At 35.9% G+C, this 25441-nt stretch overlaps 1 protein-coding gene and 1 long non-coding RNA gene across 3 annotated transcripts; both read right to left on the bottom strand.

Annotated features, from left to right (window-relative positions):
• Positions 1-347: 347 nt before the first annotated feature.
• LOC140160935 (uncharacterized) lies at positions 348-10240 on the bottom strand. 2 transcript variants are annotated; one of them, XM_072184285.1, is made up of 4 exons: positions 9744-10240; positions 8788-8868; positions 2947-3027; positions 348-2015 (listed from the first exon to the last, which is right to left on the bottom strand). In XM_072184285.1, exons 1-4 carry the CDS (start codon positions 9764-9766, stop codon positions 1814-1816), a joined length of 387 nt encoding a protein of 128 aa, XP_072040386.1. In that variant the 5' UTR covers positions 9767-10240; the 3' UTR covers positions 348-1813. The 2 variants fall into 2 exon arrangements, 1 of the variants encoding a protein (XP_072040386.1); XR_011860040.1 differs by lacking the exons at positions 8788-8868; positions 9744-10240 and adding an exon at positions 4138-4948.
• A 7-nt stretch (positions 10241-10247) lies between these two features.
• Positions 10248-17672, bottom strand: LOC140160936 (uncharacterized). The gene is made up of 3 exons (XR_011860041.1): positions 17565-17672; positions 13632-13801; positions 10248-10734 (listed from the first exon to the last, which is right to left on the bottom strand). It is a non-coding gene; the product is annotated as an uncharacterized lncRNA (long non-coding RNA).
• Between the last annotated feature and the right edge of the window lie 7769 nt (positions 17673-25441).

Here is a 25441-nt window from a genome sequence, read left to right as displayed (position 1 = left end):
GTGGAATTAATGCCATCACCAAAATTTGTAATTTCCCCCTCGTTTTGCACACGTTTAAATCAAAAACCCCAAAACAGTCTATTTTAACTGGATACGGCCGATTTTAAATACAAGAAATTTTTAAAAAATCTCAAAAACGGAAAATCTACGTCGCTCAGGGGTCCATAGAACGCAAATATGGTATATTAATTAAAAGTACATTTCAATTGTGTTAAATACAGAAAAAAACAGAACTGAGGGCACCCTCAGCAAATGTTACAATATGGCTTTAAATGAGGGTTTATTTAAAAACAATAACTTTTTGAGCTTTAAACACAAATCAAAGCAAACACGCTTCTCACACAAAATCTTTATTTAATATTTTATTACAAATGAATACGATAAAGCAAGTCGCTTTCATGTAATGTTTAATTTGTACAATTATGATATTGGGTTGACCTTGAGATAGGCGAAAAAACAGATTCATTGAGAAAAAAATTCCTACCTGACCCCCGAAAGCGATCGAGCGATCGAGCGATCGAGCGATCGAGCGATCGAGCGATATAGCTTCCAAGGTCACATAAAATGATAATTTATAAATTAATCAAAAACCATGTACATTTATACAAGCAACTTGTGTCGCTAAATAATTGACAATGCTTTTCTAACAATTTAAACACTTTTATATTGGGCGGTGAAAACAAAATCCTGTTCTGCGGGCTGACGGGCCCCGGGTGACGGACTTGGCAAGTAAGGTGACTTGGTCAGGATATTTTTTTTCTGTTAGAGGCTGAATGGTCCAAAAAATGTTTTTTCAAACGTATTTTGAAACTTTTTTCAAAAATTTAAAAATCAATCCACATCAACCAAAAACGGCTGCTTTAATTCCATACAGCTAAAAAAATATCCTCAAAAGCTCCCAAAATGTAAAATATGGGTTGGCTGAGCATGGTGAACATTTATTTTTTGTCGCCTTACATCAAATCAGTTTTTGCGCATGACATTAGAATTCATTTAAATTATTGCTATAATAGCAACAACCAACAAAGAGACACTTGATATACATCAATATAACAATGTACTTTACAAATTGAACAAAATTAAAAATTGTCAGTTTTAGAACCAAAGTTATATGTTATGCAGCACATCAAAAGTGAGGACTTTGCAGGTGCGGTCAATTTTGAGTCAGTATTCTGCTTTGAATGCATTTTGCAAGCTTTAAAATGACACCTCATTTGCTAAAATTAATCAAAGGCTCAAAGCATTCATATTTTATCTGTCTATTTTAATCTATATCTTGGAAAGCATTTTGCCGTGAAGTCCCCCTTTTGATGTGCTGCATCCCATATAACATGAAGATAAAATACAATTAATTTACAATGGCAGCAAAAAGATTAGATGACCAGTATCCATACCCTTAGCAGTAAGTAGCTTATATATACCACTAGTAACAATATTGTTCTTCTTGGAGTTAGGGGGCTGGCATTTTCTTCGGAAGGGGGGGAGTCCCAAATATACAGGGCGGGTCATAAATTTCTGGAAAGAAAAATAGGGGGGTCATAAAATTTTGATGACCAAAATGTAGGGAGTCACAAGATGACCACAGATAGTGTGTTTAATTTTATTAAAAAGACTGATTTCAATACAATTTTAGCTTGTTTAAGGGGTAAGGTGTATCGGTGATGGTGGGGGGAGGTCACAATTTTTTGTTGACAAAATAAGGGGGGGGTCGCAATTTTATTGACGCTGACTTTTTGTAAATTTGGGACCCCTCCCGCCTTCCGAAGAAAATGCCAGCCCCTTAGGAGTCATGATACATGGACGTGTAGTTATGTCAATTAAAAAAGTGAATTACTACTATTTTTGTCATTATGCTTCGCTGTTCTGTATGTTGATCCAGTGTTCCAAGGAGATATTGTTCTTGGGTGTTTTTGAAGCAGTCCTTAAATGCTTGGAACATTTGATAGGTTTTGCTGTGACACGTGGGCGCATGGTTGACTGCAAGAACTAGAGATGTACCAGGCACAATCAAAACACTGAAAAAGAAAGTAAACAAGTGATTTAATAATTATTCGAAAGGACAAATAATGTACGACATATATTTGGGTGCAAAATTCCTGCATGTCTCCATTATGGTCAGTTTAGCTGGACCAGTAAGTCATATCCATATCCTTTACTGTGGGAGTTAACTTCTGGTTGGTTTAATTTGAAGCTAAGAGGAGCATAGCTACTGTAAAGATTTGCCTAATGGCGCATGGACTTCCTTGACATAACTAGAATTTTAGACACAATCTAAATGTGCTCTCCCATAAAGATCCCACCAGCAAATAAGGGCACCAACCCTTAATTCTTGTTGGGATTTTCAGAGGTGGGAGTTCACTATTTAGACATAAAATTTACCTATGAGCCCATATGCGACATAAAGCGAATCTTTGCGGTATATATTTACTAGTGTAAAATATCACCATTTTATGTGAGAGGAAAAAAATTATGCAAAAACCTATTTTTCTCAACTTGAGAAATAGGTCAATATAACTGGTCTGGTCAAATAATAAGAAAAATGCTACTTTTAATCATTAATAGATTAATATATCACTTTCCTCAAATTTGGGGGTGGGCACAATTTGGCCCGAGACAGAATAAGTTTGTTTTGGTTAGTGGGCCAAGGTCACTCGATTGACATCGGGGGTCATCTGGGGTCAAATGAGTAAAAAACTGACTGCCATGGGCATGAAACGGCGGGTACAGCCAATTTTTTGGAAGGTCAAAATTAGCATATGGGCATGAAACTTGGTGGGTACAGTCAAGATTTAGAGCCGAATTTTTGGAAGGTCATTTGGGGTCATCTGAAGTCAAATTAGTATAAACTGTTGTATGGGCATGAAACTTTGTATGTACATTCGCGACAGCCGAGAACCGCCAAATACACGTGACCGCCTAGTATATCATTTATTAGCCAATGCTTACCAGGTAATTCTGTAAATTCCGAAGATACTTGTCATGGTAACCATGGTAACATTGCCAACACATGCTTGCTGTAGTAATAAGCTGCAATAAGGAAAATGGGTATTGTTATAGGTCCGTGATAAATTGTGCTCAGGGGTCAACAATGGCGGCATCAGGATTTGTTTTCGGAGGGGGGCATGGGGGGGGGGGGGGAAAGTGGATTTCAGGGTGTGCAAAATCAACAAATTGTGTGCAAAATTGCCACTAAAGGTGGAAATATTTGGAGTGGACAAATGCCCCTCTTGCCCCCTCCCCCATAGTGCCTCCACTGGGGGTCAAACAAAATAGGCCTACAGCAAACTATAATATATAACTAAAATATAAACATCTCAAAAAAGTAACTAACCCCCCTTAAATAATGGCCATTATTCAAAAAGGGCCATTGTATTACAAATATGTGAAATGCGTTGGAAGCAGAATTTATTTCTTCGCATTTTGACACCTCATTTGATACCATAGCCCAGAAAACAATAAAAACACCGGGTCAATTTAATGTAGTGAGGTCCAGATTTGAAAGTTGCACAATTTACATACAAATTTTTACAAAACAAAACATTCAGATATCATTACACAGATTTCCTTCCATTACACCAAATACAAAATCAATACAATTTACGGTACAACTTTAAAATCTTGGGTTGCATGGATTTAAATCTACGCTGTGACGTCAATATTTAGTCGATTGCTGCAAATGAGGCGACAAAATGTGCAGAAATAAATTCTGCTTCCAACGCATTTTACAGATTTGTAATACAATCACCCGTTTTTGAACAATGGTCATTATTTAAGGGGGTAGTTACTTTTTTGAGATGTTTATTTGATTATATATGAGTTGTATGTGCTCGTTCAATTTTTCTGAAAATATTTTCCTAGTTTTGCTGTTGCTTTCATATCAGATTCAAATTAAGAAACTAAATGTTTACAAAATATCAATTTAATGAAACAAATTCAATTATTCAAAATCACACATAACATTGCTTGGATTGGTAAGGATGATGGATCATAGGTAAGGATGATTGGTAAGGATGATGGATCATAGGCAAATACAAGTTTTAAGGGTTAAATTATACAAGTAAGTGGTAAGAGAGTTCTTTTTTATGAAGTCGGGAAATTAAAGAAATTTGGTGTTTTGTCAATGCTGTAAGTACTTACCTGGTAGTGGTGTCCCCGTCTCATTAAATCCAGCTGACCTCATTTATGGTGGCCCCGTGGGTTGGGATTTAGGCATAGATGTTAAGTAGTTCGTCCCGAGGGCTCATCCTGAAGTATGTTGCTAATCCATCTACTTTTCTTGAATGGTCCTGGTTAGTGGTCTTCGTGTTGTACAGCTCATTGTTTCTCGTTTAAGCAAGCTTCACTGATTTAGCAAAACTATGATCCGACAGAATAAAATCACTTACGAAAAAAAAAAAGAGTGTCAGTAAAAATGCAATGAAAACAGAACAGAATGCTCCAACCACCAAGCATTGGACCACTTTCTGAAGACAAACAAAAGACAATCCAGGCAAACATAACACTTAGACAACACTCATACTGCTCACCGTGTTTGCACTAAATGCTTCTCATGAGTAGGTTCTATGTACTGATGCAAAAATGCAGGCTGGTATCTCTTACCTAACCACAACCCTAGCCATAATCCTAGTTCTAAACCTCCCCTACCTCTAACCCTAGCCCTAACCCCACATCTAACCCTATCCCCTGGCCCTAACCCTATCTCTAACCCTAGCCTAACCAGATACCAGACACTGAACTCCCGATCAATATAGATTTACTCACTTAAGTATTTCTTACAAGCATGATTAACAGCAAGGATGTTATCTACGCATTATGTAAGCTGTAAAGGCTCAGGAAGTCGACATAGAGTGGGCTTCATACTCAGCAATTCAAGCAAAATGCTCCTACTATCCTCCTTCGCTTCCTCCTCCTCCACTCCACATCCTCCTCCACTCCTCATCCCCCTCCATTCCTCACCCTCATAATCCTCCACTCCCCATCCTCCTCCACTCCACAAGGACAACACAAACACATACAAAAAATACAGAAAGCAAAATACTGACCATATATTGAGTCCTCTTCTGTCGTAACTCCAATTCCGTCTCCACAAGCCATCTGAAACACACAAACACGCACACCCCTAAAAAAACCAGAATAGAAATGTTAGTACATATAAAATAATACAGCTATGCGCACCCTCTCCCCCTGCCACTTCCCTATACCTTGCACTTAAACACAACATAGACAATACAAGATAGACACAAACACAAAACATACATAAAACATGACATAAAACATGAAACAAAAAACATTAAAATAAAAACAAACAATTATAGACAGACAAAGTGCACAAACAAGACAAACATAAAGATAGACAGTAAACATGAAACATAAAACATGAAACATAAAACATTTAACATAAAACATGAAACATGAAATACAAAACATGAAACATAAAACATGAAACATAAAACATGAAACGTAAAACATAAAACATGAAACATAACATGAAACGTAAAACATGAAACGTAAAACATGAAACATAAAACATGAAACATAAAACATGAAACATAACGTAAAACATGAAACATAAAACATGAAACAAAAAACATTAACACAAAACAAACAAGGGCACCGGTCGCCGACAATGCTGTCTTGGTGATATACAATAGCATTTGTACTGCACAATTGGTTGCAATTGTACAGTACATCCGAACAGACAGGAGTTGAGATCTCAGTGCAAGAGAGGTCAGAGACAGACAAGAGACATAGAATCAGTTAGGATGGAAGGAAGATAGACAAACACAAAACATACATAAAACATGAAACAAAAAATATTAACATAAAACAGACAATAGACAGACAAAGTGCACAAACAAGACAAGAAAGAAAACATACAGATAGACAGTACAGACAAACACAAAACATACATAAAACATGAAGCAAAAAGACATTAACATAAAACAGACAATAGACAGACAAAGTGCACAAACAAGACAAGAAAGACAAACATACAGATAGACAGTACAGACAAACACAAAACATACACAAAACATACATAAACACGAAACAAAAAACATTCACATACAACAGACAGTAGACACACAGAGTGCACAACAAGACAAGAAAGACAAACATACAGATAGACAGTACAGACAAACACAAAACATACACAAAAACATAACATAAAACATGAAAGTATTGAAACAAAAAACATTAACATAAAACAGACAATTGTAGACAGACAAAGTGCACAAACAAGACAAACATACAGATAGACAGTACAGACAAACACAAAACATACATAAAACATGAAACAAAAAACATTAACATAAAACAGACAATAGACAAAGTAAACAAACAAGACAAGAAAGACAAACATACAGATAGACAGTACAGACAAACACAAAATATACACAAAACATAACATAAAACATGAAACAAAAAACATTAACATAAAACAGACAATTGTAGACAGACAAAGTGCACAAACAAGACAAGAAAGACAAACATACATGTAGACAGTACAGACAAACACACAAGAGTAAGACAAAGAGTAAAAAGCGAGGGAGGAAGCCAGCTCGATCTTGCAGAACCACTCCGAGACACATAGAATCAGTTAGGATGGAAGGAAGGAGTTAGATAGGAGGAAAGACATGACAATGAACAGAAGATACATAAGCACATAATTAAAACGCTTATTCAAGAATGTTTTTTTTTTCAATTCCTGCAAAACAGCAAACCAATTACTTACCAAACTCTAGTGGAATGTGCTTAAATTAAAATTCACTTTCTGTGCCATTCATGTTTTTACATACTTGGAATCCTTCACCATTGTCCCCAAGTGTTCACCACCTGTCATATTACCATTCACCATTGGCATCCATTCCATAACTGATATATTCATCTGCATGCATCGATCTTCTGAAGTGTTATAAAGTGTCAAATCACCCTTGAAAGAATTCGTTTTGAACAACAAAAATATTATTAGATCAATCCAAGTTCTGCAAGAACCCCAAGACGTAATAACTGTCGATGAAAAATTTCCTCAAACACCTGTCCTTTTATTAATGTAGTGACAATAATAATTTGCTTTGACACATCTCTGATACACATATACCGTCACGATGTGCCTTACAGAGGTGGGAAAATCTTTTTAGCGAACTGTATTAGTTTGAAATATCTTGAAAAGCATTTTGCCGCGAAGTCCCCCTTTTGATGTGCTGCATCCCATATAACATGAAGATAAAATACAATTAATTTACAATGGCAGCAAAAAGATGACCAGTATCCATACCCTTAGCAGTAAGTAGCTTTGGAGTTAGGGGGGCTGGCATTTTCTTCGGAAGGGGGAGTCCCAAATATACAGGGGCGGGTAATAAATTTCTGGAAAGAAAAATAGGGGGGGTCCATAAATTTTTGATGACCAAAATGTAGGGAGTCACAAGATGACCACAGATAGTGTGTTTACATTTGTTCAAAAAGACTGATTTCAATACAATTTTAGCTTGTTTAAGGGGTAAGGTGTATCGGTGATGGTGGGGGGTCATAAATTTTTTGTTGCTGTAATAGGTATGATGTGGGCGGTCGCAATTTTATTGACGCTGACTTTTTGTAAATTTGGGACCCCTCCCGCCTTCCGAAGAAAATGCCAGCCCCCTTTGGAGTCATGATACATGGACGTGCACGTGTAGTTATGTCAATTAATAATCAAGTAGAAAGTGAATTACTACTATTTTTGTCATTATGCTTCGCTGTTCTGTATGTTGATCCAGTGTTCCAAGGAGATATTGTTTTGGGTGTTTTGAAGCAGTCCTTAAGTGCTTGGAACATTTGATAGGTTTTGCTGTGACACGTGGGCGCATGGTTGACTGCTAGAACTAGAGATGTACCAGGCACAATCAAAACACTGAAAAAGAAAGTAAACAAGTGATTTAATAATTATTCGAAAGGACAAATAATGTACGACATATTTGGGTGCAAAGTTCCAGTCTGTGACTGGGTTCCTGCATGTCTCCATTATGGTCAGTTTAGCTGGACCAGTAAGTCATATCCATATCCTTTACTGTGGGAGTTAACTTCTGGTTGGTTTAATTTGAAGCTAAGAGGAGCATAGATACTGTAAAGATTTGCCTAATGGCGCATGGACTTCCTTGACATAACTAGAATTTTAGACACAATCTAAATGTGCTCTCCATAAAGATCCCACCAGCAAATAAGGGCACCAACCCTTAATTCTTGTTGGGATTTTCAGAGGTGGGAGTTCACTATTTAGACATAAAATTTACTTATGAGCCCATATGCGACATAAAGCGAATCTTTGCGGTTTATATTTACTAGTGTACTCAAAAGTATCACCATTTTATGTGAGAGACAAAAAATTATGCAAACACCTATTTTTCTCAACTTGAGAAATAGGCAAATATAACTGGTCTGGTCAAATAATAAGAAAAATGCTACTTTTAATCATTAATAGATTAATATATCACTTTGCTCAAATTTGGGGGTAGGCGCAATTTGGCCCGAGACAGAATAAGTTTGTTTTGGTTAGTGGGCCAAGGTCACTCGATTGACATCAGGGTTCATCTGGGGTCAAATGAGTACCAAAACTGACTGCCATGGGCATGAAACTTGGTGGGTACAGTCAAGATTTGGAGCCGAATTTTTGGAAGGTCATTTGGGGGCATCTGAGGTCAAATAAGTATAAACTGTTGAATGGGCATGAAACTTGGTATGTACATTCGCGACAGCCGAGAACCGCCAAATACATGTGACCGCCTAGTATATCATTTATTAGCCAATGCTTACCAGGTAATTCTGTAAATTCCTAAGATACTTTTCATGGTAACCATGGTAACATTGCCATCACATGCTTGCTGTAGTAATAGGCTGCAATAAGGAAAATGGGTATTGTTATAGGTCAGTGTCAGTGATAAATTGTGCTCAGGGGTCAACAATGGCGGCACCAGGATTTGTTTTCGGAGGGGGGCATGGGAGAAAAGTGGATTTCAGGGTGTGCAAAATCAACAAATTGTGTGCAAAATTGCCACTAAAAGGTGGAAATATTTGGAGGGGACAAATGCCCCTCTTGCCCCCTCCCCATAGTGCCTCCACTGGGGGTCAAACAAAATACAGCAAACTATAATATATAACTAAAATATAAACATTTCAAAAAAAGTAACTAACCCCCCTTAAATAATGGCCATTATTCAAAAAGGGCCATTGTATTACAAATCTGTGAAATGCGTTGGAAGCAGAATTTATTTCTTCGCATTTTGACACCTCATTTGATACCATAGCCCAGAAAACAATAAAACACCGGTCAATTTAATGTAGTGAGGTCCAGATTAGAAAGTTGCACAATTTACATACAAATTTTTACAATACAAAAACACTCAGATATCATTACACAGATTTCCTTCCATTACACCGAATACAAAATCAATACAATTTACGGTACAACTTTCAAATCTTGGGTTGAATACAATCACCCGTTTTTGAACAATGGTCATTATTTAAGGGGGGGGGGGGTAGTTACTTTTTTCGAGATGTTTATTTGATTATATAAGAGTTGTATGTGCTCGTTCAATTTTTCTGAAAATATTTTCCAAATTCACACATAACAGTGCTTGGATTGGTAAGGATGATGGATCATAGGCAAATACAAGTTTTAAGGGGTTAAATTATACAAGTGGTAAGGAGTTCTTTTTATGAAGTGGGAAATTAATGAAATTTGGTGTTTTGTCAGTGCTGTAAGTACTTACCTGGTAGTGGTGTCCTGTCTCATTAAATCCAGCTGACCTCATTTATTGTGGCCCAGTGGGTTGGGATTTAGGCATAGATGTTAAGTAGTTCGTCCCGAGGGCTCATCCTGAAGTATGTTGCTAATCCATCTTCTTTTCTTGAATGGTCCTGGTTAGTGGTCTTTGTGTTGTACAGCTCATTGTTTGTTTCTCGTTTAAGCAAGCTTCACTGATTTAGCAAAACTATGATCTGACAGAATAAAATCACTTACGAAAAAAAATAGTGTCAGTAATAATGCAATGAAAACAAGAACAGAATGCTCCAACCACCAAGCATTGGACCACTTTCTGAAGACAAACAAAAGACAATCCAGGCAAACATAACACTTAGACAACACTCATACTGCTCACCGTGTTTGCACTAAATGCTTCTCATGAGTAGGTTCTATGTACCGATGCAAAAATGCAGGCTGGTATCTCTAACCTAACCACAACCCTGGCCATAATCCTAGTTCTAACCCTCCCCTATCTCTAACCCTATCCCTAACCCCACATCTAACCCTATCCCCAGCCCTAACCCTATCTCTAACCCTAGCCTAACCAGATACCAGACACTGAACTCCCGATCAATATATAGATTTACTCACTTTAGTATTTCTTACAAGCATGATGAACAGCAAGGATGTTATCTACACATTATGTAGCTGTAAAGGCTCAGGAAGTCGACATAGAGTGGGCTTCATACTCGGCAATTCAAGCAAAATGCTCCTACTATCCTCCTTCGCTTCCTCCTCCTCCACTCCACATCCTCCACTCCTCATCCCCCTCCATTCCTCATCCCCCTCCACTCCTCATAATTCTCCACTCCTCATCCTCCTCCACTCCACAAGGACAACACAAATACATACAAAAAATACAGAAAGCAAAATACTGACCATATATTGAGTCCTCTTCTGTCGTAACTCCAATTCCGTCTCCACAAGCCATCTGAAACACACAAACACGCACATCCCTAAAAAAACCAGAATGGAAATGTTAGTACATATAAATTATACAGCTATGCGCACCCTCTCCCCCCTGCCACTTCCCTATACCTTGCACTTAAACACAACATAAACAATACAAGATAGACACAAACACAAAACATACATAAAACATGACATAAAACATGAAACAAAAACATTAAAATAAAACAAACAATTATAGACAGACAAAGTGCACAAACAAGACAAACATAAAGATAGACAGTAAACATGAAACATAAAACATGAAACACAAAACATGAAACATAAAACATGAAACATGAAATACAAAACATGAAACATAAAACATGAAACATAAAACATGAAACATGAAACACAAAACATGAAACATAAAACATAAAACATGAAACGTAAAACATGAAACATAAAACGTGAAACATGAAACATAAAACATGAAACATGAAACGTAAAACATGAAACATGAAACGGAAAACATGAAACATAAAACATGAAACATAACATAAAACATGAAACATAAAACATGAAACGTAAAACATGAAACGTAAAACATGAAACATAACATGAAACAAAAAACATTAACACAAAACAAACAAAGGGGCACCGGTCGCCGACAGTACTGTCTTGGTGATATACAATAGCATTTGTACTGCACAATTGGTTGCAATTGTACAGTACAATCGGTCGGACAGGAATTTATTTCTGCAAGAGAGGTCAGAGACAGGAGGAAGCCAGGAGGGACGAAATCAGCTTGATCTCAGGTAGCCATCCTGAGCCAAACCAGGAGGGGTGGGGGTCGCCTTGATCTCAGGTAGCCATCCTGAGACAAGCCGGGAGGGGGGGGGTCGCCTTGATCTCAGGTAGCCATCCTGAGCCAAACCAGGAGGGGTGGGGGTCGCCTTGATCTCAGGTAGCCATCCTGAGACAAGGAAATCGGGAGGGAGCAAGCATACATAAGACATAACATAAAACAAAAACAAAAAACATTAACATAAAATAGACAATAGACAGACAAAGTGCACAAGCAAGACAAGAAAGACAAACATACAGATAGACAGTACAGACAAACACAAAACATACATAAAACAAACATAAAACATGAAACAAAAAACATTAACATAAAATAGACAATAGACAGACAAAGTGCACAAACAAGACAAGAAAGACAAACATACAGATAGACAGTACAGACAAACACCAAACATACATAAAACATGAAACAAAAAACATTAACATAAAACAGACAATAGACATACAAAGTGCACAAACAAGGCAAGAAAGACATACAGATAGACAGTACAGACAAACACAACACATACACAAAACATAAAACATGGAACATAAAACATGAAACATAAAACATGAAACATAAAACATGAAACAAAAAATATGAAACAAAAAACATTAAGACAAAACAAACAAGGGGCACCGGTCGCCGACAGTACTGTCTTGGTGATATACAATAGCACTTGTACTGCACAATTGGTTGCAATTGTACAGTACAATCGGTCGGACAGGAATTTAATTCTCAGTGCAAGAGAGGTCAGAGACAGACAAGAGACATAGAATCAGTTAGGATGGAAGGAAGATAGACAAACACAAAACATACATAAAACATGAAACAAAAATATTAACATAAAACAGACAATAGACGGACAAAGTGCACAAACAAGACAAGAAAGACAAACATACAGATAGACAGTACAGACAAACACAAAACATACACAAAACATAACATAAAACATGAAAGTATTGAAACAAAAAACATTAACATAAAACAGACAATTGTAGACAGACGAAGTGCACAATCAAGACAAGAAAGACAAACATACAGATTGACAGTACAGACAAACACAAAACATAAAACATGAAGCAAAAACGTTAACATAAAACAGACAATAGACAGACAAAGTGCACAAACAAGACAAGAAAGAAAACATACAGATAGACAGTACAGACAAACACAAAACATACATAAAACATGAAACAAAAAACATTAACATAAAACAGACAATAGACAGACAAAGTGCACAAGCAAGACAAAAAAGACAAACATACAGAAAGACAGTACAGACAAACACAAAACATACACAAAACATAACATAAAACATGAAAGTATTGAAACAAAAAACATTAACATAAAACAGACAATTGTAGACAGACGAAGTGCACAATCAAGACAAGAAAGACAAACATACAGATTGACAGTACAGACAAACACAAAACATATAAAACATGAAGCAAAAACGTTAACATAAAACAGACAATAGACAGACAAAGTGCACAAACAAGACAAGAAAGAAAACATACAGATAGACAGTACAGACAAACACAAAACATACAAAAAACATGAAGCAAAAAACATTAACATAAAACAGACAATAGACAGACAAAGTGCACAAACAAGACAAGAAAGAAAACATACAGATAGACAGTACAGACAAACACAAAACATACATAAAACATGAAGCAAAAAACATTAACATAAAACAGACAATAGACAGACAAAGTGCACAAACAAGACAAGAAAGAAAACATACAGCTAGACAGTACAGACAAACACAAAACATACACAAAACATAACATAAAACATGAAACAAAAACATTAACATAAAACAGACAATTGTAGACAGACAAAGTGCACAAACAAGACAAGAAAGACAAACATACAGGTAGACAGTACAGACAAACACAAGAGTAAGACAAAGAGTAAAAAGCGAGGGAGGAAGCCAGCTCGATCTTGCAGAACCACTCCGAGACACATAGAATCAGTTAGGATGGAAGGAAGGAGTTAGGAATGAGGAAAGACATGACAATGAAACAGAAGATACATAAGCACATAATTAAACGCTTATTCAAGAATTGGGTTTTTTTTCAATTCCTGCAAAACAGCAAACCAATTACTTACCAAACTCTAGTGGAATGTGCTTAAATTAAAAGTCACTTTCTGTGCCATTCATGTTTTTACATACTTAGAATCCATCACCATTGTCCCCAAGTGTTCACCACCTGTCATATTACCATTCACCATTGCCATCCATTCCATAACTGATATATTCATCTGCATGCATTGATCTTCTGAAATGTTATAAAGTGTCAAATCACCCTTAAAAGAATTCGTTTTGAACAACAAAAATATTATTAGATCAATCCAAGTTCTGCAAGAACCCCAAGACGTAATAACTGTCGATGAAAAATTTCCTCAAACACCTGTCCTGTTTCCTTCCCTTTATTAATGCAGTGACAATAATAATTTGCTTTGACACATCTCTGACACACAGACCGTCACGATGTGCCTTACAGAGGTGGGAAAAATCTTTTTTTAGCGAACTATATTAGTTTGAAACGCTAAAAACGAATTCCGTAAAAAGCTCGCAGGCGAAGTTAAGGCCTATAAACATCAAAAACACCCCTGGTCAATTTTGTGCCTATTTTTGCATTTTTTTCTCAAAAATTATAGCACATTAGTGACAAGTAAGATATGTATATTATATGGGCAAGGACTATAACTATTGTAATGAAAATTCAGCAAGTAGTTATTGGTTTATTGATCAAATATTGGTTTTCCCTCATTTTTGACTGTAACTCCACAACTGTTGTCTGTGCTGAAATAACATTTCCAGTGCAGTAGTTGTAGTCCTTGCCCCTATAATATACATATCTTACTTGTCCCTAAAGCGCTATAAGTTTTGAGAAAAATGCAAAAATAGGCACAAAATTGGGCAGGGGTGTAGAACCTCCTTAAAGACACAATTTCATGCCTAATTTTAACACCAGGATTTAAAAAACAAAATTTATATCAAAGCACTATGTTTTTTACTAACATTTCTGAAGGAAAGGTCAATTTTTCAAAGTCATCGTGAATTGCAAACACAAAACGTTTTACAGAAACTTGTATTGTCGGGTTATATAAAGGGTATAAAACGTTTTGAAAATCACGTTCTAAAAACATATTTGAAAAATAGATGCAAAACATTTTAACACAATGCTATTAAAGAGTTGACGATTCAGCAACTCAAAGCAAGTAGTTATTGATTTATTGATCAAATATTGGTTTTCCCTCATTTTTGACTGTAACTCCACAACTGTTGTCTGTGTTGAAATAACATTTCCAGTGCAGTAGTTGTAGTCCTTGCCCCTATAATATACATATCTTACTTGTCCCTAAAGCGCTATAAGTTTTGAGAAAAATGCAAAAATAGGCACAAAATTGGGCAGGGGTGTAGAACCTCCTTAAAGACACAATTTCATGCCTAATTTTAACACCAGGAATTTAAAAAACAAAATTTATATCAAAGCACTATGTTTTTTACTAACATTTCTGAAGGAAAGGTCAATTTTCAAAGTCATCGTGAATTGCAAACACAAAACGTTTTACAGAAACTTGTATTGTCGGGTTATATAAAGGGTATAAAACGTTTTGAAAATCACGTTCTAAAAACATATTTGAAAAATAGATGCAAAACATTTTAACACAACGCTATTAAAGAGTTGACGATTCAGCAACTCAAAGCAAGTAGTTATTGATTTACTGATCAAATATTGGTTTCCCTCATTTTTGGCTGTAACTCCACAACTGTTGTCTGTGCTGAAATAACATTTCCAGTGCAGTAGTTGTAGTCCTTGCCCCTATAATATACATATCTTACTTGTCCCTAAAGCGCTATAATTTTTGAGAAAAATACAAAAATAGGCACAAAATTGGGCAGGGGTGTAGTACCTCCTTAAAGACACAATTTCATGCCTAATTGTAACACCAGGATTTAAAAAACAAAATTTATATCAAAGCACTATGTTTTTTACTAACATTTCTGATGCTTTTCAGCTAAGGATACAACCGCTATTGAAGTACAACCATCTTGGAAAAAAATGGATTATCCAATATCCAAAATTGTTCTGCAGCTAGAGTACTATACAGGGTGTCTCAATAAAAATAGGCCCTGTGGATTGGGAGACGTAACTTAAAATGCCGGCATTAAAATACATTTTATTTTAAAGATTCAAAAACCACGATGTTTCTTCTTTGCAATGAAGCATCAAAATCTCTTCACGCGTCACTGAGATAATTGGGATTTTACCAATAGACCCATTTTTGGACGTTCCAATGGGACAATACACATTAAACACTGATGTGCTGCATTGTAGTTTAGTTTAGAATGCACAAAAAGAAATAAAGTAAAACTCTTGCTGGGTAAGCAAAATTAACTAATCAATTAATCTCTCAAAGAATGTTTTTCACACCTTTCTGTTTGGGTTAACAATATGTGAAAATAATCTTAAAATATTGTTCAAACATTTCTCAAGCAACACCATTCAACTTTTAGTTTCTTAGTATACACAAATGTGACCAGAAAAACGCAAGAAATGGGTTCTTTTCCAAGAATGAATCTCGCGAATGGCGTTTAGGGGGTCAAAAACGCTAGTGGATGCGCGACTAGTAATTTTCAAAACAGCCTAAACAGGATTTGCCTTTTTGAACAAAAACACCCATGGAATTTAGTGCATTTTAACAACATAATTACATTTTTATCTCAAAGGTACGCTAGATTTTAAATAATGCACCCTTTATGTTTATCATTTCCAATATTCATAAAGTTTGAGTGATGGTCATGATGCATATCAGTCGAGGAAACACGTTTTGCGAATTAACGGGACCAATAAAATGACTAAACGCATCAACTAGCGTTTTTGACCCCCTAAACGTGATTCTTTCTCTGATTTATTTTCTGGTCACCGTGGTCACGCATGTGTACACTATGAAACAAAACTGACCTGTTGTTTCTTGAGAAATGCATAGAAGAGCTAGTATTGTTAATCCAAAGAGAAAGGTGTGAAAAACATTCTTTGAGAGATTGAGTGGTTGGTTGGTTGATGTTTTCAACCCAGCAAGACTGAGAGTTACTGCATTCTAAACTACAATGCAGCACATCATGTGTATCTCAACGGTCCAAAAATTGGTCTATTTGTACAATCCCAATTATCTCAGTAATGCGTGAACAGATTTTGATGAATTGTGTACCATAAGGAAGATCACGGTTCCTGAATCTACAAAGAAGTTTTGATTTTACTGCTGACATTTTAAGTTACGTCCCCTAATCCACAGGGCCTATTTTTATTGAGACACCCTGTATTTTTGGTTGATTTTATACTAATAATAGTTTCAAAATGTTTTTATAACGTTATTAAAACGTTTATACCCGAACACGTTTTGCCGTGTTTGCTGGGCAACTCAATTTGAAGGTTCTACGACGACTTTGAAAATGTAGGCCTACCTTTCCGAGCTGAAAACCGGGCCAGCCATCTTGGATTTGAAGATCAAAAACTATTCAACACGCGATTCAGTTTGATCGATTTAGAACTTTTCGAACAAGCTTTAATGAAAGCCTATAAGGCTATACGACAAATTATTTGAAAATTTGACCTCTGTGCGCTGATACCTTATTACGGTAAACAGATATAAAAAGGTGAGAAATTAACATAATTGAACACCAAGAAGCTAAGTTGTAATTTTACTCAGTGGCGGCCATTATGAATTTTAAAAAGAAATAATTTTGGCCCTTACTCCAGATTTGTTCAGTACATCAAACGTTACAACTGAGCTAAATTCAATGCTTTTCGGAAAAAATTGCACAATAGGGCCTACTGATATTTTACACGCTTCTGCAGGACAACTGTAATGGATAATCATGTCATGATAATGTAGCGAGCGAAGTTGACCATTTTAACAAATATTGATTGTCAAAATTGCAGCGTAGTTGTGCATTGTACATATCAACAATTATGGCAATAACAATTTTAATAATGGGATATTATTATGCTGATCATAAGCTTATAGGCCTACCGTCTTATAGAAGTAGTTTTTCCTGTCTAATCTTGTATCATCACCTATCACAATCACCGGCACTGGCCGTACACCCCTACACAGGGTCTGTCACACACACGTCCTGTTGTCTACGCAATCATGACGCAATCTGATAGGCTTTAAAAATCGCGCCAATATTCCTTGACGTCATGTATCGATCCCTGGCTTGATCCGGTATCCCAGTGCTGGATATTCCATTCGGTCACAGAGGGGTTCAAGTCCACAGCTAGATCTGATGACGCACCGCGCATGCAACATTTGGCATACCACATGCAACGCCACCACTAAATTTACACAAATTATTGATGTTTCTGATATTTTTCATGTAGACCTAGAAAGCTACCTCTTTACCGGTTGGGATGAGAAAATATTTATTATTACGCCAAGACTGTTCCCTCTACAGACTAATAAAATACATAAGCACAGCGTATAATAGGACTGGCAATCGAGTCTAACCTGGACAGCGAGGTAAATAAGCACAGCGGCATTCGTCATCCGGCCAGTGTTTTTAAAATGCGATGAAATGTGTTTTGTGTAAAAACTAAAGCATCCTATGTATACAAGAATATATTATGAATATTATTTATAACGATTCGTGATACCCAATTATTTTACAGTTTATGTTGTTTAGGAGAGAGAGAATTTTATTTCAATTTTATATAAGCCAAAATATTTATTGAAAAAGGCTGAAATGATTGTGAAAACACCTCTGCCAAAATAAAATTCCACTTTTTTAAATTTCATATTAGGGAAATGGGGCTGGGTGAATTTATGTATGACGTAGGGAGAAGTGGTAAATAAGGATAGAGCGCCCTGCCCGCTGAACTGAGTCCGACGTGTAGGACCTTTTTTCTAGGTTACCAGACTATAGTGCATACTCAGCTCAGACTACCAGTATCTCACATGGCGCAGTGTCATCCACTGTAGAGATCAGTGGTGTCATCGTCCCGGCCCCGATATCTTCATGGCAGAAATCGCCATGGTAGGTTGAATCCACAGCCACGGGGCCGGGACGATGACGATAGCACACAATGTTACTTGTTATATGATAGATATAATTGATGCTATCTACTGAAGATAGCACACGATGTTACGTGTGATATGATAGATATAATCGATGCTATCTACCGAAGATAGCACACGATGTTACGCGTGATATGATAGATATAATCGATGCTATCTACTGAAGATAGCACACGATGTTACGTGTGATATGATAGATATAATCGATGCTATCTACTGTAGATAGCACACAATGTTACATGTGATATGATAGATATAATTGCTGCTATCTACTGAAGATAGCACACAATGTTACGCGTGATATGATAGATATAATCGATGCTATCTACTGAAGATAGCACACGATCGATGTTACGTGTGATATGATAGATATAATTGCTGCTATCTACTGAAGATAGCACACGATGTTACGCGTGATATGATAGATATAATCGATGCTATCTACTGAAGATAGCACACGATCGATGTTACGTGTGATATGATAGATATAATCGATGCTATCTACTGAAGATAGCACACGATCGATGTTACGTGTGATATGATAGATATTATTGATGCTATCTACTGAAGATAGCACACAATGTTACACATGATATGATAGAGATAATCGAGGCTATCTACTGAAGATAACACACAATGTTACGTGTGATATGATAGATATAATCGATGTTATCTACTGAAGATAGCAAACGATGTTACGTGTGATATGATAGATATAATTGATGCTATCTACTGTAGATAGCACACAATGTTACGTGTAATATGATAGATAAACGCATCCCAAAAAGAAAGTATCCAGTTTGATTTTGGTCCATAAGTCAAAGATGTGGTCTTAAATCAAGACCTACTAAAAGTATGTTACAGATGAATTTATTCCGCACAGTTTGATACCTCATTTGTCCAAATCAATGCAGAATTAATGACACAGTGATCTTTTAAATGTAGTCACTTCAATTTTTAAGGTTGCAGTAATTCCTATTGATGTTGTTTTCCTGCTTCTCAAGATTCTTCACAAAGGTACACAATAACAGAGACGGTCTAAGGCTGTTTGACTCCACTTCATGTGTTTTATTCAATACAAATACTCTTTTACTCCTTCCTCAATGTTTTCCCGTTCACTCTTCACAGTCCATATCTGGTATGTCCTCCTGCTGCATCAATGATTGCCAGACATCTGCGGCCCATGCTGTCAGCGAGACTTCTGATGTGCCCTGGCCTTGATCTATCGCTGTCCATATTGAGTAGCAAGTACCAAATCAAAAGAAATTTACTGCAACTTTTGAAATTGAGGTGATTGCATTCAAAAGGTCATTGTGTCATCAATTCTGCACCGATTTGGACAAATGGGATATCAAACTCTGCAGAATAAATTGATCTGTAACATATTTTTGGTAGGGCTTGATTTAAGACCACATTTTTGACTTATGGACCAAAATCAAACTGGATACTTTCTTTTTGGGATGTGTTTATGATTGATGCTATCTACTGAAGATAGCACACGATGTTATGTGTGATATGATAGATATTATTGATGCTATCTACTGAAGATAGCACACGATGTTACGCATGATATAATAGATATAATTGATGCTATCTACTGAAATAGCACACGATCGATGTTACGTGTGATATGACAGATATAATCGATGCTATCTACTGAAGATAGCACACGATCGATGTTACGTGTGATATGATAGATATTATTGATGCTATCTACTGAAGATAGCACACAATGTTACACATGATATGATAGAGATAATCGAGGCTATCTACTGAAGATAACACACAATGTTACGTGTGATATGATAGATATAATCGATGTTATCTACTGAAGATAGCAAACGATGTTACGTGTGATATGATAGATATAATTGATGCTATCTACTGTAGATAGCACACAATGTTACGTGTAATATGATAGATATGATTGATGCTATCTACTGAAGATAGCACACGATGTTATGTGTGATATGATAGATATTATTGATGCTATCTACTGAAGATAGCACACGATGTTACGCATGATATAATAGATATAATTGATGCTATCTACTGAAATAGCACACGATCGATGTTACGTGTGATATGATAGATATAATCGATGCTATCTACTGAAGATAGCACACGATCGATGTTACGTGTGATATGATAGATATTATTGATGCTATCTACTGAAGATAGCACACAATGTTACACATGATATGATAGAGATAATCGAGGCTATCTACTGAAGATAACACACAATGTTACGTGTGATATGATAGATATAATCGATGTTATCTACTGAAGATAGCACACGATGTTACGTGTGATATGATAGATATAATTGATGCTATCTACTGTAGATAGCACACAATGTTACGTGTAATATGATAGATATGATTGATGCTATCTACTGAAGATAGCACACGATGTTATGTGTGATATGATAGATATAATTGATGCTATCTACTGAAGATAACACACGATGTTACGTGTGATATGATAGATATTATCGATGCTATCTACTGAAGATAGCACACAACGTTACTTGTGATATGATAGATATAATCGATGCTATCTACTGAAGATAGCACACGATGTTACGTGTGATATGATAGATATAATTGATGCTATCTACTGAAGATAACACACGATGTTACGTGTGATATGATAGATATAATTGATGCTATCTACTGAAGATAACACACAATGTTACTTGTGATATGATAGATATAATTGATGCTATCTACTGAAGATAGCACGCGATGGTACGTGTGATATGATAGATATAATTGATGCTATCTACTGAAGATAGCACGCGATGTTACGTGTGATATGATAGATATAATTGATGCTATCTACTGAAGATAGCACACGATGTTACTTGTGATATGATAGATATAATCGATGTTATCTACTGAAGATAACACACAATGTTACGTGTGATATGATAGATATAATTGATGCTATCTACTGAAGATAGCACACGATGTTACGTGTGATATGATAGATATAATCGATGCTATCTACTGAAGATAGCACACGATGTTACGTGTGATATGATAGATATAATTGATGCTATCTACTGAAGATAACACACGATGTTACGTGTGATATGATAGATATAATTGATGCTATCTACTGAAGATAACACACAATGTTACTTGTGATATGATAGATATAATTGATGCTATCTACTGAAGATAGCACGCGATGGTATGTGTGATATGATAGATATAATTGATGCTATCTACTGAAGATAGCACGCGATGTTACGTGTGATATGATAGATATAATTGATGCTATCTACTGAAGATAGCACACGATGTTACTTGTGATATGATAGATATAATCGATGTTATCTACTGAAGATAACACACAATGTTACGTGTGATATGATAGATATAATTGATGCTATCTACTGAAGATAGCACACGATGTTACGTGTGATATGATAGATATAATTGATGTTATCTACTGAAGATAGCACACGATGTTACTTGTGATATGATAGACATAATCGATGCTATCTACTGAAGATAGCACACGATGTTACGCGTGATATGATTGATATAATTTATGCTATCTACTGAAGATAGCAAACATAATTGCTATAGTTTCATTTTTGTTTTACCTCGGTCGACATAATTATCATTAATCTTTACAACCATCATTTCATGATTTAGTAAAGATTTGATTGTTCCATCTCCATCGGGATCGAAAATATTTTGTAAAACACAGTTCATTTGAAATTTCACAACCACAAGCCGTGGGAAATTGTCTAGAATTTGAGACCCCCTTCCCTGGAATTGGAATGGATGGTAACGTTTGAAATAACGATTTACGCCCTCATGCGAGTTTTCATTAACATCCGTTGTAACACAGACAGAATCAAATTCTCTTTTAAAATAAAAATTAATGTGCGAAAGCAAAGATCATAGTATCTTTCTTTGGGGAACAAGGATCAAAATAACACATCTAGTCTTTGGAATTTTAGAAAATACCCCTTTTCGAGAATATCATTTAAAAATGTTGGAAGTGCTAAACACTGTTTTACAGTGTATGGTGCATTCTTTGGGATGAAATTGAATAATACCTTTGTGGCCAGTTCATATACGACGAATATCCCTATTATTTCATTGCAGCAGATAATCACATGTCAAGTCCTAGATTTTTAACATCGATACGTATTCTTACAAATGTCAATCTGATAAGAGTGGACGGATGATATAACCAATAAAGCTTCTTTACTCTCAATTTTATCATACCATAGAAACTGATAAGATCTATCATATGGTTATTAATAAAATATATTTGGTATTAAGATTTTGTTTTCAGAAAAAAGCCTCTTATATTTTTAATATAATGTCAAGTTAGTATGACAAAAGTATCAGTTGAGGCAACGACCTTACTTGTTTATTATTTACTTCTGGTGTGCATTTTTGTTCACTTCTGGTGAGGTTACCACATATCGCTACATTTTTGTTCACTTCTGGTGTGGTTACCACATATCGCTACATTTTTGTTCACTTCTGGTGTGGTTACCACATATCGCTACATTTTTGTTCACTTCTGGTGTGGTTACCACATATCGCTACATTTTGTTCACTTCTGGTGTGGTTACCACATATCGCTACATTTTTGCTTACTTCTGGTGTGGTTACCACATATCGCTACATTTTTGTTCACTTCTGGTGTGGTTACCACATATCGCTACATTTTTGTTCACTTCTGGTGTGGTTACCACATATCGCTACATTTTTGTTCACTTCTGGTGTGGTTACCACATATCGCTACATTTTTGTTCACTTCTGGTGTGGTTACCACATATCGCTACATTTTTGTTCACTTCTGGTGTGGTTACCACATATCGCTACATTTTTGTTCACTTCTGGTGTGGTTACCACATATCGCTACATTTTTGTTCACTTCTGGTGTGGTTACCACATATCGCTACATTTTTGTTCACTTCTGGTGTGGTTACCACATATCGCTACATTTTTGTTTACTTCTGGTGTGGTTACCACATATCGCTACATTTTTGTTTACTTCTGGTGTGGTTACCACATATCGCTACATTTTTGTTCACATTATTTGATTTGAATGAAAAAATATCTCGGGTGGTAAATTTCACTATAGGATGAGAAAAATATGAGCTTTTTCCGATACCAAAATCTCAATTTTGATGAAGAAAATGGGAATCATGAGGCTGTCGATCGGGTCAAGGACCTTTAATTTGAACAACAAATTTGATGTATACTAAAGATAGCACACAATGTTATGTGTGACATTAGTGATATAATTGATACTACCTACAGAAGATAACAATGTTATATGTGATATAATTGATGCTAGTTATTAAAGACAGATGTGATATTATTGAATATAAAAATTTATGCTATCTACTGAAGATGTTACTGTGATAGGCCTATTAGTAATATAATACCATCTACTGGATATTACAAACGATGTAATGTGTGCTATTATAGCTAAAATAATAACTTCTCGATCATGAGCGTATGAATGTACTGCGTGCACTGCGTAATGTCGCAAGTTTAGTGGAATGACACGATAGCGCGATCGATTGTGTACACACAGGAAATGCAGCGCTACCCAAAGCGTGTGTGGTAGGTGCTGTATGCCGACGCAATTGTCATTGCGTGCCCTCATGATCGAGAAACTATTATTTTAGCTATAGTGAAAAATTGATGCTATCTACTGAAGATAGCACACAATGTTATGCGTGATATTAGTGATAAAATTGTTGCTATCTACTGAAGATAGTATATCATGTTATTTGAATGTATTTTTAGAGCATATAAAAATGCAGTCTTGGTCTAAATGTTTTAACTCAAGTCTGTCACTTCAGAAAATGCTAAAATGAAAAGAACATAGTATATAGATACGTTTCAACTCCAGTATTTTTAAGGTTCAGCGCAACATTGCCTCAACATCAAAATGAAGATTTGATACAATTAACATTTTCAGAAAATAATGCACTTTCCAGTGACAAGGTATACAAGGCAATATTCCTTTAAACATACATTTCCTGAAATGGCCCAAATGAGGCAGAGTTCACTGAGCCCTCATTTTATTGGCGAGATATGGAGTCAATAATTTGTTCATTTTTGAAATGACTTTTTATTTCATCAGTCATCTATTTTTAATTCATTTATTTTCTATATCCAGGGAACATAAATAATTTGGGAACAATATTATTTCACAAACAGCATACTGCAAAGCTTGATGCTAAAGCCAGAGTGGGGTTTAAGATGTTGACATTCAGCTAGCGGTCAGTAACCGACTCCGACAGGTAAATCTTGATACAACATATCCTCTTGATAATTAGTGCAAGGCAATTCAACATGCATAGAATATTTTTTGCTGGCTTTGATTAAGAAATCCATAGTGATTTGACTATGTGCTTATTGGAATGCCATAATTACATACTTGTTCATAAACCGCAACTTTCAATGCAATCATGTGAATTAATAACCATATGTATGGTATATGATACAACCACACAATCGGCTTGGGCCATGAATTTGGTTGGCACCATCTGCAGATTAAATTCAGACCTCTGCTCTCAGCATGGTAAAGGATTTGGGTAAATGAACCATGATAGTGTATTATCCTTAGGAGGGGACATTAAGCTCAGAACCATACCTGTATATGCTTGTAGTAAGTTTTCAAAATAGTATGGTGTTAACCCCCTGACTGTCTAATCTAGGGCTGCTAAGAATATGCAATTACATTATTTGCAGCGCAATTTGGGTATTTTTGGCTAAAAATGCGGGGTTTTTTGACATTTTGGAAAAAATCTATTTAAAAAAAAAATATTTTTTATGTTT

The sequence above is a fragment of the Amphiura filiformis genome, chromosome 9 (assembly GCF_039555335.1).
Source record: "Amphiura filiformis chromosome 9, Afil_fr2py, whole genome shotgun sequence".
Lineage (NCBI taxonomy): Eukaryota > Metazoa > Echinodermata > Ophiuroidea > Amphilepidida > Amphiuridae > Amphiura > Amphiura filiformis.
This window is presented reverse-complemented; position numbering and strand designations above follow the sequence as displayed.

Bases quoted from the DNA above. Each gene is read 5' to 3' on its own strand.
- LOC140160935 (XM_072184285.1), bottom strand. From the start codon at position 9,766: ATGAGACAGGACACCACTACCAG. The intron at 3,028-8,787 runs GTAAGCATTGGC...TCCTTATTGCAG, and splicing joins GGAATTTACAGAATTACCTG to CTTATTACTACAGCAAGCAT. The intron at 2,016-2,946 runs GTAAGCATTGGC...TTTCTTTTTCAG, and splicing joins GGAATTTACAGAATTACCTG to TGTTTTGATTGTGCCTGGTA.